Source organism: Lontra canadensis, unplaced genomic scaffold (genome assembly GCF_010015895.1).
Source record: "Lontra canadensis isolate GAN:19392208 unplaced genomic scaffold, GSC_riverotter_1.0 scaffold99, whole genome shotgun sequence".
NCBI lineage: Eukaryota > Metazoa > Chordata > Mammalia > Carnivora > Mustelidae > Lontra > Lontra canadensis.
Window position 1 is genome coordinate 6724650 of NW_022631093.1, and position 17313 is coordinate 6741962.

A 17313-nucleotide genomic window follows, 5' to 3' on the forward strand; every position below is an offset into this window, starting at 1 on the left:
GTGAGTGCTGTGAAGTGTGTAAACCTGGCGATTCACAGGCCTGTACCCCTGGGGCTAATAATACATTATATGTTAATAAAAAAAAAGAAAGAAAAGAAAACAGTATGGAGGTTCCTCAGGAAGTTAAAAATAGAGCTTCCCTGTGACCCAGCAATTGCACTAATGGGTATTTACCCTAAAGATACAGATGTAGTGCAAAGAAGGGAAACACTCACCCCAATGTTCATAGAAGCATAAACAGCCACAACAGTCAAACTATGGAAGGAGCCGAGATGTCCTTTAACAGATGAATGGATAAAGAAGATGCATTCATTTATACAACAGAATATTACTCAGCCATCGGAAAGGATGAATACCCAACTTGTGTATCAACATGGATGGGACTGTAGGAGACTACACTGAGTGAAATAAATCAAGCATAGAAAGACAATTACCATATGGTTTCACTCATATGTGGAACATAAGGAATAGTGCAGAGGGCCGTAAGGGATAGGAGGGGAAACTGAATGGGAAGAAATCAGAGAGGGAGCCAAACCGTGAGAGACTCTTGACTCCAGGAAACAAACTGAGGGTTGTGGAGAAGGAGGTGGGTGGGGGATGGGGCAGCTGAATGACAGGCATTAAGAAGGGCACACGATGTGATGAGCACTGGGTGTTATACACAACTAATGAATCACTGAACACTACACCAAAAACTAATGATGTATTTTATGTTGACTAATTGAATTTAAACTTAAAAAAACAAGAGGATAGCAAGCTTTAGCAGAGGAACAAACTGTAATCAGCACATTATCTGATGAACAGTTACTGTTCAATTCTTACAAACATCTGCCTTTTAAGAATTAGTGGTAGGAATGCTCACTATAAAAAAGGAAAGGGCAATTTCTTTTTCATGAGAGCAGATACTTCAATTGTTCAGTTTTCCAAGATTTGTCCAGCACCTAAAAACGGTCTAGCAGTAGGCATTCAAGCCACTGTTGAATAAATGTACTCCCCAAATAAGGAGAACAATGTGATCTCATAGCCTATGCCTAGTACCAACTCTGCTACCCTTAATTTCCTATTAATCAGCACTCTTTAGATGTTCTCTAATGTCTGTGAGATTACAAATTGAATAAAATTATGGACCGAATAAAATTCCAGCCTGGAAAAGTACGCTAATTAACTGCCTTTCTGATTAAAAAAAAAACTAATTATAATCTATAACTCAGGTCAGCTGTAGAAATGGTACTACGAGAATAAAATGGGGAAAAGCATGTATCCATGAGGGAAAGTCTGTGAAGGCTCAATCTTGTACTTCTGTGAAAAGTCAACAGATCTATTTCCAACGAATATGTCCGAAGCAGTGATACAAACATTTTATTTAGATAAATAGAGGGAAAGAGCAGACAAAGGAGCTTTTTATGGAATCAGAACCTGCACTTTAATTCCTTCAGAACTGGAGGAGGGTGAGTAGAACTCCAGAAGACGACCTGCTGTGGAAAGGCAGAGCCAGAGCCTCTGGCTTCCCTTTAGAAGACGTGCAGTAGTATTTGACTTCTAAAATCGTACCCGTAGAACATTTGGATCAAAAAAGAAATTTTCTTAAACAACAACAACAAAGATTTATTTCAAGACCTAGCTCAAATGACTCCTCCCTCCCCCAAAGTCTTCTCAGATGTCTTTCCTCTTCTCCAGTGAAAATGACTGTCTGTACCATCTGGCAATTAATCCCATTCCACTTGGCGAGGAGCGTGACGCTTCTCTCTTCTATCCTTCCACATGTCTTGACTCCCTGACTCAGTTACAACTGCTTCCCAGGAGAGTGCACTTCTCACCACAACTAAGGAGTCCACTGCAGACCAGGTGCTTAAATCCACAAATTTGGGGGGGTGGGGGGGAAGGGGGCACCCAGCTCGCGGTTACCTGCGTAAGCGTTGGCCTGCTGCAGAAGGTCAGTGCAGGTGTGCACGTCTGCAAACGCGCGGATGCCCAAGCAGTTGGTGGGATGCAGCTGAGACTGCAGGAAGTCACAGCAGTTCTGCCGAACGTCCATGAGCTGCAGCAAGCTGGCCGCTGGGAGCAGCACCTGCAGGAGAAGGTGACATGCTGAGACACCAGATCCCCTCCAGCAGTCCCTCATCTCCCCAAAGCACTGTTCTGATCACAGCAGCCCCTCACTCAAGGTCCTTGCATGGCCCCCCCGGCCTGTCCAACGAAGTCCAAACCTCCTCCGGAGCAGCCGACCTTTATTTCCCACGACTCTGCACTTCACAGCCCTAAGCACCAGCAGAGTCTCTGTATCCCTACATTCCACAGCAGTACTTCCCCATCACTCCTGTATATATGAAATCTCTGGGGATCTTATTAAAATTCTGATTCAAGACACCTAGGGTGTGGCCTGGGAGCCTGCATTTCTAACGAACAGCCAGGTGCTGCTTGCAGCTGCTGGCCCAAGAACCAAACTCTGAGTAACAAGCCCCTTATGGACAGAATGTTTGTGCCCTCCTCCCCCAGGTGTGTATCTTGAAACCTAAACCCCAACATGACTGTATCTGGAGATAGGACCTATGAAGAGGTGATGAAGATTAAATGAAGTCATCAAGATGGGGTCCTCACAAGAAGAGAAAGAGACACCAGAGCTCTCTCTTCTACAGTGTAAGGACACAGGGAGACGGCAACCTTCTGAAAGCCAGGAGGAGTCTCACCAGCAACTGAATCAACTAGAACTTTGATCTCAGACTTCAAATGTTCAAAACCAGGAGAAAAACAAATTTCTGTTGTTTAAGCCACCCATTCTGTTATGGCAGCCCAAGCCAACCAAGATAGATTGGCTCTCCTACTTGGCTACACACTGAATCACCTGGAGAATTTTTAAACTACGAGGGGCGCCAGGGTGTCTCAGTCAGTTCAGTGTCTGCCTTCACCTCAGGGCATGATCCCAGGGTCCTGGGATCGAGTCCTGCATCGGGCTCCCTGCTCTGCTGGGACTCTGCTTCTCCCTCTGCACCCCCACCCTACTCATTCTCTCAAGATCTCTCTCTCTCACTTTCCCAAATAAATAAATAAAATCTTTGAAATAAGATATTGATGCCTGGGTCTCAGCCCCAAAGATTCATACTTCAGAGGTATGAGGTGCGGCCTGGCAGTGAGAGGTTTCTAAAGCTCCCCAGGTGTTTTTAACGTACATCCAAGTTTAAGAAGCACTTCCCTACAGACTTTTTCCCTCGGGTGCTTAGTAAATTGCTCACTACTGCCTCCACCACTTAATTACTAAGCATTTGTATGTCAGGTACTGGTCTAGGCTATGGGGTTTAGTGGTAAGTGCAGTAAGCCAGACCCCGGTTCTTACGGAGCTTACAATCTACTGGATAAAAAGAGTGACCCCAAATCCTTTGAGACTCACACAATCACACTGTATACTCCCATCCAACAGATACATGCTAAAGAACATCTCTGGGTACATTCTCACAGAAAGCAGAGAGAAGTTTCCTTTAAAAGGTCATAGAACACATGGGCATTTACACTGTATCTTGGAAAACAGAAATAGTTCCTGCGCAGGTGTTTTTCCTAAAAGCCAGGGACGACTGGCTTGAGCAGGTCAGAGGGGTGCTCAGACCGCCAACTGCACTCTAGTTTCCTGAGGACTTTCCCACAGCTGCCAAAGCCTGCCTCTTGGATCAAAAATCCAGAAGAAATGGCACAGTCTACTAGACCCCCAGCTCTGCTTGCCATCACCCTTGCCCTAGGGAAAGGGTAAACGGTCTGAGAGTGACTTTCCAAAAAAAAAAAAAAAAAATCACCAAGCATTATAGTTTCATTTGAGGCTGCTTATCTCAGGGGCCCCAGCATCCATTTTACCCCAAAATAACACCCGCATCCCAGGCCTTTGCTCTCAGCTGCTCCCTGGCTCTGAGAGAGAGTGTCTGAGCCAACTAGACTTCAGCTGTTCTCATCCACAAGGGCTTGCCCGGGAAGACATGGGCTAATGATGCATTTGTTTTCTTAATCCAGGGCACTATTCTTTTTTTTTTTTTTTTTTTTAAGCAATTTAAATCCTAGACCCTGACTTTCTCCCAAAACATATTTGAATTCCTCCATGCAAAAAAGCCAAAAACCCTGGCCCACTGCTGATTCTTGGGCCTTGTCCTTCAACTACAGTAAGCAGCCAAGTTTTCTTGGGACCTAGGAGACAGGGCTTTCAGTGCTAAAACATGGGTAGCTGGTCACCTTTCCTCATCCCTGCCCACCTGTAGAAACCACCAAGAGCCTCCACCACCCATGGTCTTACTCCTGAGCTAAGTACCTACTCTCCACTAGGCAAGGTTTTCCTTCCTAGGAGCTTCACTTCCTCCCTCACATAGCTGAGTTCCAGGAAGTTAAAGAAAGCATGCTCCTCTCCCTTCTCTTCTACTCTCTTAAGTCCCCAACAGTAAATTCACATCATATCCTTAGTATTTTTTGAGCCACTGGTTCATTCCGGAGGAGAAAGATAAAAGCACCACTCTTGGGAGTTTTAGGCCATAAGGTAGCTCCACATCTGACCACCTGAGCTCCATCCCCACTAAGCAGCCATAAACTGAGAACCTCAATTAACCTGGGAGCTTGCTCAGCCTAGCCAAACAGATTCTACTATCAGATTAGTCTCGGCCTGCTAGTTAAGTAGACAACCATTAACAATCCTCGCTGAACACACAGCAGGAATGGAAAGCTATGCTTCAAATCCCCAAATGACCTCTACGATACCCCCTGGACCAGCACTAGCTACAAATTCTACAGTTGGGGCCACAGGTTGACCAATCATCCTGGTCTGCTGAAACTTTGCCAGTTTCAGCACTAAAAGTCCTCTGTCCCAGGAGACTCCACAGTCCTAGGCAAACTGGGGCAGCTGATCACACTCGGGGCCAGGAACTTCTAACCAGTTACCCTAGGAACCCCAGGTGGAGAGGAATAATCAAATACTGTCCAGCACACACCATACTCAGTGGTGGGACAAGCCCCAAAAAGGTCAGGCTGAGAAGAAGCAGGAAGGGGACAGCAGCCCTTTGAGCCCCAAAGGGGAGGATTTCCACAAGTCCAGTCCGCCCCCACATTGCATTTCCAGGCAAGTCACCATGACAGCCTGCCTGGGACACACGCCTCTCCCTCCCCCACCAAAGGCAGTGGCAGGGTTTGGTGCTTAAATTCTCAAGCTCGTAACAATCGTCCAAAGAAATTAAATAATAAATACTTCCTGAACATATTCCTCAGGTTATCCTTTCAGTTTTTAAAACCTCCCTGGATAGAGCTACCCACATGGCTTTCCCCCACTGTTCACAAAACACACTAAGTGGGCAAAAATTATAAGGTTTTCCACCTTTCCACAACATCCTCCCACCCACCATCCTGTTTAGGTCCACTCCTGCCCAAAAGCATTCCCAAGATGACTTCCTCAAGTGAACGGGGCTTGTGGTTTCTCTAATTGTGCCTTCCCTCTCTTTGATCTTACACTGTGATTAGCTATGACTCAAAGGGCCTTTTCTTCCCACTACTTGCTTCATACAGGAAGGCATGAAGAAAAGTAAAGTAAGTCAGAAAGCTGAGGGCAAGGTTTGGAGGCTGGAAGATTTATCACTGCTCCAACTCTGCGTCTCAGGGATAAACTGCGGCCCCATCCGCTGGGGTTCTGAAGGCTGCACATGATGCCAACAGACACAAATCCCCAGAGGCTGTGAAAGAAAAGACTGCAAAATATCCATAAGGTGGCTGTCCTCACTTCCCTCTCCCACATCAACAAGGGCTTTCAGAGGATTTCCTCTTCTCTTATCTCGAGTGCACCTCCACTCCCTTGAGGGGCAGCAACAACGGGCCATGAGCAAGAGGCCAAGCTCAGGTCCTCAGCTTGGTGGGCTCACGGGGGTAGTACCGCTTGGTCCCTGGAAGGAAGGGCCAACACCGGAGGAGCTGCTGGCTGGAACCACCATGGAGACACAAGAAGACTCGAGGTCCAAAAGCCTTCGGGTTGCCTCTTGCCACCCCAACATTTTAGTTCTGGGAAAACAAGCTCTAGAATGACCCTCAGCAGGAGCTGACAGGTTTCCCTCTAGCTTGCAAATGGCCTCCCCTCCATTTTCCACCAGCAGGCCGTTTTGTTTTTTTCTCTCCCTCGGATAACATGAAAACACAGCAAAGGATATCCCGTCACTGAGTTTGTTTCCTCTAACAAAAACAAAAGGAAATGCCCTGCCTCAGACTCCTGGAATTTCAGGGAGGCAGGGCCATGCCTAGAAGGAGGGAGACCACCCAGCAGAGGGCCAGGTGACAGGCCAAAGGTCTCAGCCACACAGTGGGTCCATTTCTGCCAACCTCAGGCATAAGGCCTGGCACAAAAACATTCTTAAATAAAAATATTTTTTTAATGTTAAAAAAAAGAGAAAGAAAGTGGGGAAGGAAAAGAGAGAGAGACTGAGAGAGAAGGAGGGAAGAAGGAGGGAGGGAGAGAGTGGTACGTAGATGAGCAGGAAAGCTAGCAAACTAGCACTACTGGGGTAAAGAGTGTCCCTTGGAATCTTGACTTCTCCACTTACCAGCCATGTGACTAAAGGCAAATCAACCTCTCTGTGCTCTGCCTCTTCCACCGTAAAGTAAAGACCCTAATGGTACTGCCTTTAAGGCTTGTTCCAAGAATCAAATGAAATAATACAATGAAAGCAGGCCACAGAGTACCTGGTGCACAGGGAGGGCTCAGTGAAATCAGTGTTTACTATTATTGATTATCGTGAGCTGGAGTCAAGATGCTGATCCTTCATTTAACCAGAAACTCAAGGTCACCACAACAGAGCACAGTGAGGCAGAGAGAGCAGGGTTCAAACCCCAATGCCACTACCTATTTAACCACCCCGGAGCGTTAGCTTCTTCAGCTATCAAAGAAGGACGGTATTAGAGTACTTGTTTAGTGGTGATGAAACTGGGTGAAATAAAGCACATGAAGTGACCTGAGCAGGCTTGGCTTACAACCAGTTTCACTAAGCGCCAATTCTGACAGCAGTTACCTCCACCATGGAAAGGCAATGCAGTCTCTCCAGGGAAAGGGTGGGCTGGGAAGGAATTAAGGGTGGAGCTCTGCGAGCCATTTAACCAAGCCCTGTTTCTCAGGCTTTCAGGGGAGCCCAGGTGGCCCCATGCCCACCTCCATGGTGCAAATGCCTGGGCAGATACAGCACAGCATGAAGCAGCAGCCACGATCTCATCCCGACTGGCTCCTCTCAACCTTTTAAGTTTTGTACGCAGTCAGCCCCTCAGGGACTCACTCACAACACCAAGGGCCTCACAGACATGGGAGCCGAGGAGGAAAGCCTGACCTCAAGGTCTTCCTCCAAGATGGGGTCCACACAACACCTCCTCAGGGAGGCTGGCCCCCTGATGAGCCTCATCAAGGCAGTGAGGGCCATTCCCTGCGTCCTGGGTACCTCCAAACTGGCCCTACCACAGCGGGGAGGACCCAAGTGCTTAGCCATCTGTCTCCAGGCTTGGATCACGTGCTCCTTGGTGTCAGGGTCTGTGTGCTCACAGTGTCCGTACCTCTGCTGGCACAGGGGAGCGATGTTCTAAGGCTTTTACCTATATTAATGCATTTAATCCTCACACCAACCCTCTGAGATTGTGTGCTAATATTATGCCCATATTCCGATAAAGACACTGAGGCACAGAAAGGTTAAGTAACTTGCTTGGTGTCTCACAGTTAGAAAATGCTGGAGCCAGGATTTGAAGGCAGAGAGTCTGACTTGTGACCCAAATTGTACCCCACAGAATGGGTACAATTTAAAAAATGATCCTTGAGGCAAGCTATTGGTAAGGGTGTCAGAGGGGCTGCAGTAAAAGGGAGGGAACACAAATCAGAGGCTGACACCTTAAGAGTCTCCCCTGGCCAGAGCTTGTGGAAACCCATGGCCTCACTTTGCTGGGGAAATGACACCCTGCAGGGAGACGGGGCTAGAGTAAGAGCACTCTGCGCATCAGTAGGGAGGCCAAGGCGTGGGGTCAGGCCTCCATCTGCACTCAACTCCTGCCTCCCCACTACTTCTACTTCCTCCTTTGAACCTGCACATCTTCACACTGGCCCCCTGCCCTCCCCCTGTAAAGTAGCTTTACAGGAAGCAATGGTGAAGCCAGGTTCTACACAGTCCTCTGGGGAGTCTATCTGCTGCTCCTGCCTTAAGAACACAGAGTTGTACACACTACCACTGTGTTAGACCGAAGCTGCAAAGATCAACACCCAGCCAGGCAATGAGGATCCAGAGTGGAACATCTTCTAATTATTCAAGTTTGTAAACACTTTGCACTTTACAGGGGCAGGGTGGGGGGAGGTACTACTCAGTAAATAGGCAAATACATGCTAAAAAGGGAAGAAAAAGCTGGTTCCAGTCACAGAATCTACAACCTCACCTACAGCATTGTGGGGTTTTTTTGCAGGGGAGGAGAGGGTGGATATTGGTTTTGTCTTAGTGGCTAAATTCACTTTCTGGAACTTCTGGAAGTCATAAGTCCCAAACAGGTCTCCCTGGACTGAAATAAAGGCGTCAACAGGGCTGTGTTCCTTCTGAAGGCTCTAAGGGAGAATATGTTTCCTCGCTTTTCTTGCTTCTAGAGTCCACCCACATTCCTTGGTTCACGGCTCCCCTGTCTTCAGAGATGGAAACATCAAATTAAGCCTGTGCTGGGTCACATCTCTCTGGTTCTCCTTATTCCCCTCCACCTTCCACTTTAGCAAGGCACTGTGACTACACCCCCCCCCAATAATCTGAGGTAATCTCCCCATCACATGTTCTGCTGATCAGCAACATTAATTCCATCTGCAAGGTTAATTCCTCTTTGACAGTTAACCTAACATATTCACAGGTTCCAGAAATTAAGACATGAACATTAGGAGGGGGGTCATTACTCTGCCTACGACACTATAGGATTATTAGTTATTTAGGGGCACCTGGATGGTGCAGCTGGTTGAGCACCGGGCTCTTTGGCTCAGGTTGTGATCTCAGGGTCGTGAGCTCAAGCTGCACATCGGGCTCTGTACTCAGTGCAAAGTCTGCTTAAAACACTCTCTCCCTCTGCCCTTCTCCCCTGCTCTCTAAAATAAATAAATCTCTGTTTAAAGTTATAGATTAGAACCTGATGCAAGATTTTTAAAAATTTTCTACCCCCTGCATATATTTAGGTTGACATCTAGCACTTTTCATAGTTGCAAAAGATGTAATTTTTTTGGATCTTGTAAATTTCAATATTTACACCACTTTTTTAAAGTATCAAAGTGAACATGAATGTGATGGCGACGGTATAACCATCATCTATTTAACATGTTTCTTCAACACACATACTATAATCCCATTTCATACCAAATTACTCTGCACTCACTGTTAGTGCCCAAAAGTTATCCCACTGTTTCAATTCTGCTACTAGACCTGAGATGTGAGTACTCTGCTGCCCACTCCATTCTGGATGAAAAAGACCAGAAACAAAAGGTGCAGGCTATGTGTTTTACAGTGTATAAAATGTAACTCCATTTTTAAAAGACCAAGGGATTGTTAGATTAGATCACTGAATAATCCAAGTCCAGAGGCCAGAGACAAAGGCAGGATCTATCCAGAGGCAGGCTCTGCAGGACGGAATGCAGGGCACCTCCCACCCCACCCCCCACCTGCCTGCATCATGTACCCTTCACCCTCACGGTACTCTGCAGCACACCAAGCTAACTCCCCCACCTGTGCTGGCCACAGCTTAAATCCTATCTCCCAAAAGAGCCCTTTCCAGATCCTCTCATCCATCCAGACTGAGTCCCCTCATCGAGGCAGGGGGGGATGGATGAGAGGATCTGAAAAGGGCTCTTTTGGGAGATAGTGTGTACAACTGTAAAGCACAGACACTTCCTGTGTGCTTATGTGACGAGCATGTGTCTTCACCTCTAGACCACAAACTGCATGACAGCAGGCGATGGAGTCGCCACAGCTCCTGTCACAATCACTGTGCCCCACAAAGTAGCCAGTATATAACTGGCACTCAAACACTTGGGTTGAATTCAATGAGTGAATGAATGAATGAGGACCAACTTAGCCACCCAAATACCTTATCCTGGTAAAGGAAGTGGTGTTCTGGAGAAGGGAAAGAGGTATTTTGGTCACGGGAGAGGTATGTGCCTCACAATAAATCGGGTGGAATTTTTAAAAGAAGATAAAAGAAAAATCCTTTGTATCACCTGCAACTTCCAGCACTTCACTGAAATAGTAAGGCCCTAACTGACAAGAAATAGTCTGTCCTGGGTCTGGGTTTAGCCCAGGCCTTTGAAGGCCTCCATAGCAGGCCATACCCTCAACCATCTCCCCTACTGAAGCCAGGTCCATGCTGTGTCATGTCCCCACGGTAAAGGCGCACACCTTTGGGTGAAGCCATGTCTTTCCTGGCTCCTCTTTTCAAGGCTCTAAATGGCCAAGGATGAGGGCAGGGCCACAAATGGAGGAAAAGGCACATGCTTCACAGCCACACACCCCTGCTGAAGCTCAGACTTGGGGGCTTGGCACCTCCACCGCTGAGCCTGAGTGCTCAGAGAAACTCGGCTGACTCATGTTGAAACAGGAAAAATGTTTAACAACCTCACCATCCATACTGAAAATCCCTGCAATGAGATGATGACTGGGGAGAGGTAGGGTCACCCATGCTTTGAGTTCTTCCTTCACCCAGAGTTGGAGCCAATATGATATAAAGACTTTGTGCTCAGGGCCCAAGCTCCTTCACAGGTATCATGGCTTTGCAGTTAAGGACATGGGTGCCACAGTCAGGCAGGTGTGACTCTGAGGGTCGGTCACCCACTCACATGCCATGTGACACAGGGCAAGTCACCTAACCTCTGTGGAGATTTAGTGTCCTCTCCAGCTACCCAGTGAGTTGTTGTGAGGGTTCAGTGAAATGTGGCTATAAGACAGTGACCCCAAGGGTGTGATGAGCTATGAGCTAGGACTGAGTTTGAGTTTACCTGGACATTCTCTTCAGTCACCTCAATTTCCGCCGTATAGATGTAGTCGATCAGCTTATTCAGTGTCCTCCCATCCACGTCCTTGATTTCTATCTTCTTGGCTTTACTCTCAGACATGTCACCTACAGTCCAAAACAAAACCAAACGGACACAAACTTGGTGCTTAACTTTCACATGGAAAGTTGCCCTGTCTTAGCAACATTAAAGCACCAGGAGGCTGCAGAAGGGATTTGGGCATGGAAGAGTCTTCAAACAGCTGACGTCTGGGTCACACCAACTTTGGGTCTATAATCATCTGCAAACCAGTCTGAAGCATTCCCTACTCGGTCTGCTGCACATTTCCATTTGAAGCACATCTGTGTGCAGTGACTCAAGCAGCATCTCTTGTAAGCTTATATACACAGGGCCAGGAAAAGTAAAATAAGAGATGTGCCTGTCCTCAAGGAGCACATGGTCTAGCACTGCAGATACATAGAAATATATGAGATGATAGGAGCTTAATAGAGATATATACAAAGTACCAGTATAACAATACAAAGTAACATTTACTGTGTGCTGTGACTAAGCACTATGCTCAGCATTTGAAAGTGGTGCCTTTTTCAATCTTCACGACCACCACTTGTGAGTTTCATTAATATTATCTCCCATTTTATAGATGAAGAAACTGAGGCACAGGAGGGTATTCATTTTGCCCACAGTCACACATCTAGGAGGGGGCCAGGCTGGGACTGAAACCAGGGAGTAGGACCCTAGAGCCCACATTCATTCTCACTACTGTCTACTAAATCCCACAAAGGCAGAAGATGGAGCAGCCAACCCTGGGAAGCCACCCTAATAGGAGGTCTCAGTGAAGCTGGGTATTTCCACAGGCAGCAAAGATGAGGGAGCATGAGCTGGAGGCAGGAACATTAGGCATAAAGGCAAGAAAGTGCCAAAGGATAAAATTGGGGAACAGTGAGAGGGTGGTCCAAGGTGACAGTGAGAGGAAGCTAGAGAGGTAGCCAGGGGCCAGGCCTTGCAGATCCTGTAAGCCATGCAAATGAGGTTGGATTTTATCTTCAGTGTAGCACCACTGAAAGGTGATAAATAGGGGAATGACATCAACAAATGGGTATTTTTGAATGAAATTTTGGATATATGGTGGAAGTTGGATCAGAGGCAGGGAAAACAGTTGGGAGGCCCTGATAATAATCCAACAAAGGAAGGACACAGCCTGTAAACTGGGGCAGCCGTGGCACATGTGCAGTCCTGAGGGCCCTTAGCTCAGCCTGTGCTCTCTAGACAGCACATGGATTTATCTCTAGCCAGGCTCATTCAACAAACACTGCTGATTTCAGAAGGAAGAGACAGGCTCGACATGTGTCTTTGCAGACTGAAATAAAGGGCAACTTGACTGCAAGAAACAGGAATTCAGAAGCCCTTGTATAAGTATGAAAACAGAGCCTGGGTAGTTGTTTTCTCTCTGTGGAATTTGTGCAATGGAGCCAAGAAAATAAAGTACAGTACAGTGTGTGGGCTGCAGACGCCCACCTCCAAGCTGCACAGGAGGACCATGATTCTTCCACCAATCCATAATTCCCACCCTGACACAGTTAGAGATGTGAATGAGTCTGCAACAGGGAGGAAAGGGAGAAAAACCTACTCTGACTCCTATTCACTCCCTCCACTGCCAGATCGGGTAGACCAGAAACCCTCCACTCTTTTCTGTCTTCTGATTGCTGGTAGAAGCCAGGGCCCTGAGGCAGCACAAAGAGGCTAAGAAACAGGAAAGGACAGTGGATTTCTACTGCACCCATTAGACAGGAGCTCACAATCCCCCTCTTGAGTTTACTCCAAGACACATAAATAAAAACACACACCCAAGGAAATCAGAAGTTCAACTCATCTCTCTAAACAGCTATTAAGAAGTTTATCCATAAGAATCCAGTTGACAATTTTAACGCAAGCGATAATTATAGTAAGTCAATTCTTTGGTTAAGAACTTGGGCCTTGGAAAAAAAGACTGAAAAAAGAACCACCTGAACACGAGAACCAAGAGATTCAGAAGCTCTTATGTGAGTGTGAAAACGGAGCCCTGCTTGATTGTTTTCTCTCTGTGGATTTGTACTTGGGAGTCATATTAGTTAATTAATTTTGTGACTTTGGCATAAACAAGTGGAAACTCCTGAAATTATATGAAAATATTAGTATATATGGGCAAAAGTTTTATTTTTCTGGGGGATGAAAGATCATTCCTATTAGTCAAATGTACAGTAAACATTAAGACACAGTCTTACAGAGGATGGAACTTCGAGGCATTTTTTTTCCTGCTTCTTTAACATGACTTTGAAGTTTCTAGACTTCAATAAGCAAGGGGGAAAATACATGTGAAAGAAAGACCATGGCCTCAAAAACAAAATCTGTTTTAAGAAAGTTCCCTTATAGGAAAGTGGAAACCTGTTTAAGTCAAGCAGACTTGTCAAATCCAATCTTAAGTATTAATCTTAAGTATCAATCTTAATTATTTCTTATAGACCAGGAGAAGTTACTGCACCAAACTAAGGCTTGGGCTTAAACAGACTCTGAAAATGGTAGCAGTAATAGCTACTACTGTGTGCCGGGACCTCTGCGAAGGGTTTACACACATTATTTCACTTGATCCTTGTAACAACTCCAGGAGGTAGATATTATTTCCATTTTACAAATTAAAGAACTGGAATTTCAAAAGGTATTTGCATATAGCTTGTGAGAGAAAGGGCTGGGATTTGCATCTTGGCCTAACTATAGACTGCATTTCATTTCTCATAAATCCCTGTGTAATATAAACCTCACCCTAACTAATGACCTTGATAAAAGTATTCCCAAACGGGGCGCCTGGGTGGCTCAGTGGGTTAAAGCCTCTGCCTTCAGCTCGGGTCATGATCCCAGGGTCCTGGGATCAAGTCCCGCATTGGGCTCCCTGCTCAGCAAGGAGCCTGCCTCCTCCTCTCTCTCTGCCTGCCTCTCTATTTGTGATCTCTCTTCGTCAAAAAAAATAAATACAATCTTTAATAAAAAAAAAAAAAAAAGTATTCCCAAACAAGGCTTTGGTCCAAATTCTGAGGACAACTTAGTACATAAGGTCTAGGCAAGCAAGAACCAAGAGGAATGAGATCTTGTCAAGCTTATTTGCCAAAATATCCTCGACACCTAACAAAGTCCTTGGCGTATAACGAACACTTAAAAAATACTTGTTGGAGGAAAAAAAAAAAAAAGAAGGAAGAAAAGGGGCTTTCTCTTGATATTTTATAATTCCCTGGACTCCAGCAATTCCTGAGGGGCAGAAGTCAACAAAGTCTTGGTCATTCTTGTTCCTTTCCTCACTTCCACTATACTGACAAAATATTTCTAGAAAACAAAACATGAATCCTATAAGTCCTTCCATCTTCAAGGTCAATCCAAAAGCCCTCTTCCTGTCTTTCCCAGGAGGCCCCACCCAGAAAGTTCAGTTTCTGAACTTTCAGAAAACGTCTGTTATTTGCACAAACCCTTACGTCGGTTTGTCATCTGTACCTTGCATGTACTGTTCTTCCAAAATGAGCATGATCAAGGACAGATATTTGTTCATTCTTTTGTTTGTTTGTTCATTCATTCATTCAACAAACATGTATCAAACAGTCCCTGTGTGCTAAGCACTGTTCTAGGCCTGAGGACACCACGATGAATAAGTTACAGCCCTACCTTCATGGAGCTCAGTCCAGTGGACAGAGACAATAAACCAACAATTACAAAGTATGTTAAATACTAGAAAAGAGGGCTCAGCTTAAAGGGTTCTTAAGCAAGGATTCCTGGACCTTGAACTACATGTAAAATGATGAGCACACAAGAGCCCATATTTGCTTTTTGGGGGGGCAGAGTCCATTGTTTTCATCAGATTGATTCATAATGTTTAAGAACCACTGGTCTAAAATGAGATCTGGAGAAGGAGTCATAGCTATTCAGAAGAGAGGTAAGTATAAGGGAAGAATACTTACTCCAGGCAAAGAGAGGTAAGAAAGAACATGACCTGTTCTAGGCCCCTAGGAAATTGAGTCTGGCAGAAGCACAGCATACAAAGGGAGGAATGGGGAGACAAGGCTGGAGGTATAAGCAGGGTCTAGACCACTGGAGGGCCTTATGAGCCATGTCAAGGAGTTCAGACTTCATGCCGAGAAAAAGCCCCTGACAGATTTGAAGAAGCTAAGGGATACATCAATTGATATTTTGGATGTGATAGCTATAGCATAGAGAACAGGCTGGAGGTGAGGGAACAAAATAGGAGGCAGGACGACTAGTTCAAAGGGGCAGGAAATTAGGTGAAAGATGATGGTGGCCTGGACTTAAGGACTAGCAGTTAAACTTCTTTAAATCCTCAGGATGTACCTTAGGTCCTTGCACCTAGACATGTCTGAGAACCACAAAGAGCCCAGGACAGCAAACAATTCCACACTTCCATCAGGTCAAGTGATGATGGGCGCTCATACCCTGAGCCCATGTATTCTTTAAAACTTGGCTCCTTTAACATTATAAGATGGTGTTGTTTTTAATGTATTTGGACAACATGTAGGGACTCACATGAAGCAAAAAATACTCTAGTACACAGGACACATAGTAAAAGGCATAATAAAGAAGACCAAAACTGACTCAGCTATTTGGGTAAAATTAGCTTCCCTGGGGATGGAGGTGCTCCATAGGGAGGAAGCAGGGGCATCTAAAGTATTTCATATTGACAGGACAAAGATGGGCAGAGCCCAGCATTGCTGGCCTCTCCAATGACTGTGCTGAAGGAGTGCTGGACTGTTTGAGTGACAGCCCACCCCAGATCTTCTCACAAGCCCTCTCCACACCCTCCTGTGAGCACTCAGACCTGTTTCACAATTATTCCAAGTTACCCTGGGCAGGACATGGTCAAGGAACAGGGCTAATATCTGGAACACTTGGGCAATATGAACTGAGAGGACAAAAAAATAAAAACACGTTAAGCCTGAGTAAAAAGATCGTAATCACACCACTCAAGTCAGAAGAATGTCACGAGTATTTCCTTTTCATTTTGGCCTTAAACACGCTGATAGAAATGGGCTTAACGAGAGTCAGCTGGGCCTTTTCATGACTAAATTTATGGATTTTGAAGATGAACCTGATCATCAGAACAAAATTTTACAGTGTAACTTTTTTTTGCACCTGTTTGTCAAGGTTTAAGCAAAATCAAGGGGCCTGAAAAAATACACAAATCTCATATATTGTCAATGGAAGTACAAGCTAGTACAACTGTTCTAAGAACTGGATTTCCGGCATGTGTTTCACAAGTCTTCAAAATGTGTACACCCTTATTCTTGTGATCTATGCTAGGATATAATCATAAGGTAAATAAGATTAAGAAATATGAGAAAGAATTATTTAAAATAATTAAATAGCAAAATATGAGAAAGAATTATCTTTTCTAATCAAAGAGGAAATGGATTTTCAATTAGGATATATATGATGGAATCTTATGAAACCATTAAAATGATGATGTAGATGTGATTTCACTGACATGAAGATGTACTGCTGGTTCAATTAAGCCAACTTCATTGAGCACCTACTACATAGAAGATCAAGCCAGGCAGTGAGGACACAGCACTGAGTTTAGGTACAGTTCTTAACTGACTGACCAGAGCAATCAGATATTGAGGAAGTAATGAGACAATCGCTAACACTAAAGACAAGCATGAAGTACCATAAGAGTAAATAGCAAAAGAATTTAACCTAATCCAAGGGGATCATGGGAAAGCTGACCTGAGGAAGTGCTGCTTCAGTGGTAATGAAAGATGAATAGGAGTTAGACAGGCAAAGAGGTTGGGGTGGGGAGAACATTCCTGGGCAATGAACAGCAATTTTTTTTAAGTATACACATTACATCAACTGTATATATACAAGATTAATTTGTTTTGGGGACACCCAGGTGGCTCAGCTGTTTAGGCGTCTGCCTTCAGCTCAGGTCATGATCTCAGGGTTCTGGGGTCAAGCCCATGTCTGGCTCCCTGCTCAGTTGGGGTCCCGCTTCTCCCTCTACCCCCTGCTCGTGCTCTCTCTCTCACAACCTCTCTCTCTCTCAAATAAATTTAAAAAAATTATTTTATATCTGTATATATTTACAAATATAAATTCTGAAAGGATATAAACTATAATATTATATATGTTATATTATATGTAACTTTTTATTTTTATTTTTTGGCTTGTCCGCGGTTTTCTCTCTCTTTTTTTTTCCTGCAATGAACATATGTGAGTAGTATTTAGATGGGTAGATAATTGGGTGGGTGGAGAGACAGGCAGATGGCTGGCTAGATGGCTGGCTA

At 45.1% G+C, this 17313-nt stretch overlaps 1 protein-coding gene across 6 annotated transcripts in view; it reads right to left on the reverse strand.

The window, feature by feature from the left end:
• The window catches only part of KLHL3 (kelch like family member 3), a 234885-nt gene that overhangs the window by 60978 nt on the left and 156594 nt on the right, over positions 1-17313 (reverse strand). For all 6 annotated transcript variants that reach the window (XM_032837740.1, XM_032837737.1, XM_032837739.1 and 3 more), the window contains 2 exons: positions 10982-11103; positions 1906-2068 (listed from right to left, as the gene is read on the reverse strand). In XM_032837740.1, the coding sequence (XP_032693631.1) occupies positions 1906-2068; positions 10982-11103 (285 nt within the window). The remainder of the gene's footprint in view (positions 1-1905; positions 2069-10981; positions 11104-17313) is intronic.